The sequence below is a fragment of the Myotis brandtii genome, unplaced genomic scaffold (genome assembly GCF_000412655.1).
Source record: "Myotis brandtii unplaced genomic scaffold, ASM41265v1 scaffold1956, whole genome shotgun sequence".
In the NCBI taxonomy this organism is placed as follows: domain Eukaryota; kingdom Metazoa; phylum Chordata; class Mammalia; order Chiroptera; family Vespertilionidae; genus Myotis; species Myotis brandtii.
The window spans coordinates 109,734-112,433 of NW_005357294.1; the positions used below are offsets into that span (position 1 = coordinate 109,734).

General features: G+C 68.1%; 1 protein-coding gene across 1 annotated transcript in view; it reads right to left on the reverse strand.

Moving 5' to 3' along the window:
- TSTA3 (tissue specific transplantation antigen P35B) overlaps positions 1–2,410 on the reverse strand; it is a 4,166-nt gene extending 1,756 nt beyond the window's left edge. The window contains exons 1-6 of the mRNA XM_014538653.1: positions 2,209–2,410; positions 1,781–1,895; positions 695–823; positions 521–594; positions 186–319; positions 9–73 (exon numbers count right to left, since the gene is read on the reverse strand). Of these exons, the coding sequence (XP_014394139.1) occupies positions 9–73; positions 186–319; positions 521–594; positions 695–823; positions 1,781–1,895; positions 2,209–2,408 (717 nt within the window). The 5' untranslated portion in view covers positions 2,409–2,410. The remainder of the gene's footprint in view (positions 1–8; positions 74–185; positions 320–520; positions 595–694; positions 824–1,780; positions 1,896–2,208) is intronic.
- Positions 2,411–2,700: the final 290 nt, after the last annotated feature.

Below are 2,700 nucleotides of genomic sequence, written 5' to 3' on the forward strand. Positions count from 1 at the left end.
GCACGAACCAGTGAGTAGATGAACTGCCTCCGGGGCTTCCCCGTGCCCCACACCGTCAGGGCCGAGCCCCTGCCTGCAAATTCGGGGAGGGGCGTGTCAGAGGCGGGGCAGTCGGCGCACACCTCCCCCAGCTGAGCCCCGGGGCCCATCGGGAGGGCGGGGCCTCGCGGGCAGCAGGCACTCACTCTTAGCCACGTGCACCTTGTGGATCAGGCCGGGCAGCACGTGGCCGTCCTCGATGTTGAAGTTGTCGTGGGGCCCGAAGACGTTGGTGGGGATGACGGCGGTGAAGGTGCAGCCATGCTGCTGGAAGTAGGCCCTGCAGAGCACAGCGTCCCTCCGGCCCTGCTCTCCGCCGCTCCCACCGCCCCGCCCCGGCCTCCTTGTGATGGAATAACCAGAGGCCAGCAGAGGAGGGAGAGGAGGCCTGGGAGCCCCACGGGTGACCCACTGGGCCCCCCTCCCTCAGGCCCTCTCCCCGATTCCTGGCGGGCCCCAGCTGGGCGGGTGGCGGGAGGACCTGTTCTGCACGTCGATCATCCTCTTGGCGTAGGAGTAGCCAAAGTTGCTGCTGTGCGGTGGCCCGTTGTGGATCTGGGGGGTGGTGGTGGGGTTAGAGGAGACGCTGCTTCCCGGCCACGCCCCGCCCTCACGCTCCGCCCCAGGCCCCGCCCCGCCCCGCCGGCGGTCTCACCATGGTCTCGTCGATAGGGTAGGTGGTCTTGTCAGGGAAGATGCAGGTGGACAGGCAGGACACCACCTTGCGAGCTCCCACCTCGAAGGCCGAGTGCAGGACGTTGTCGTTGATGTGCACATTTTTCCTCTGGGGGTGGGGGGGGCAGGTTCAGGCCCCTCCAGGCAGGACCCCAACCCCTACGTGCTCCTCCAGGGACAGAAGTGGGGACACACCCTGGCTCCTCCCACAGGGGCGGTGCCTGAGCCTGCTCGTCCTCCTGCCCCTCAGTCTGTGACATCCCGAGCTGTGGGTCCCACTCCCAGGCTGTGGGAGGGGCCTGGAGAGGACCCCACCCCTCAGCTCAGGACCGGGCCCCAGCTCCGGGGGCTGCTCAGGGCAGGGGCAGAAGGAGCTCAGTGGCCCAATCTCACCGACCCAGAGGCGCGCACCCCCTCTCCTGCCCAGGAGCAGTGAAGCCTTCGCTGTCCGCACCCTCCCAGGGCCCCACCTGCCCCCTGGGAATTGGACATGAGGTGGCCTGGCATTCGGACTGGCCCGGGGGGGAAGGGAGGGAGGGTGACTAGGCTGTAGAGAAGGCTGTGTCTGGAAGGAGGGCCCTGGCCGACGGGGGCCCAGGCAGAATCTGGTTGGAGCTTCTGCCATCCCAGTGCCGGCCGCCAGGCGGAACCACACCAAGGCCAACGCGCAGGCGCAGCCTGACAGCGCCCCATCCTCCTCCTGCCCTTACAGCACGCCCCATCCCCCCAGGAGCACATGCCACAGACCCGAGCCCAGCTCACACAGCTGCACCCGGCGGGCCGGGCCCCGTGCAGCTGGACAGAGACGTCCCCGGAGCAGGAGCATCTGGAAGCGCAAGTGGCAGGAACCAGCCCCGAGCCCCACAGCGGAGGCTGACTTCCTTCAGTTCCCCCGCCTGCTGGGCAGCTCCCCGGCTTTTCCTATTCGGCCAAGTGCCCCCAGACCCACCTGCATGCCCTCCGCCCACAGGCTGTGCCCAGCCCTGACCATGAGTGTGGGAAGCCAGCCAGGAAGTTCCCAGAAGCCGGCTCCTGGCTCCCGTGCTCACTGGGGCCCTTCACTCACCCAGAAGTCCAGGTTGTATTTAATGTTCCGGAACAGGCCCCCCACCATGGCAGCAAGATGGATGACGTGCGTGGGCCGGACCTTTTCGAACAGGGCTCGGGTCTGTGCAGCATCCCTGGGGAAAGCCGGGCTGTCAGCAGTCCCCTGAAGGCCCAGGGACTAGCCCTTGGGGTTGCGGAACTGGAGACGGGGCTGGGCAGGGCCCATGGCGGGATGGGCTGCCCCAAGGGAAGGCGGCCAGTTCAGGCCCTGCTGCTATGAGGGTGTGGGAGGATGTTTGCCTAGGAGCAGAGCTGTGCACACCCAGGCCACGCCTGCCACCTGGCGGGGAGGGTGCAGACACGAGGCCAGGAGGCTCGGGTGGGCCTGGCCCAGAGCTGTCGGGGAGGGCCTGGGGGGGCGGGTGCACCAGGGATGGGTCCACTCACGTGAGATCGGCATCCTTGGAGGAGACGAACACCCAGTCCTCGCCTGGCATCCTGGCCCCGTCTGCTACCACCTTCTGGATGGCTCTGCCCACCAGCCCAGAGCCCCCTGTCACCAGGATCCGCATGGACCCCTGGGGCTCACCCATGGCGCTGCACCTGCACAGCCAAAGGGTGTGAGGCTGAGGCCACCCTGCTTCCATCCGACCCAGCCCTAGGCTCCGGGGATGCTGCTGTTTAGGGTCATCTGTCCAAGGGCTGGCCCAGGACGCTGCCCCCAGGAGGGGAGAGACCCAGCTGGCTAAGGTCATCCCTCCTCCCCTCCAGCCAGGAGAGCCTGTCCCCCGTTCCACCTGTCCCAGGCCTCGGGGCCCCCCCCCCCCCAGTACCCTATCTTGGGGCCTGGAAATCGCTTGAGTCCCTACTGGAAGGCCTGAGCCCGCTGCAGGGCCCCCTGTCCAGCCCCGACAGGAGGGGCCCTGCCCAGACACCCGC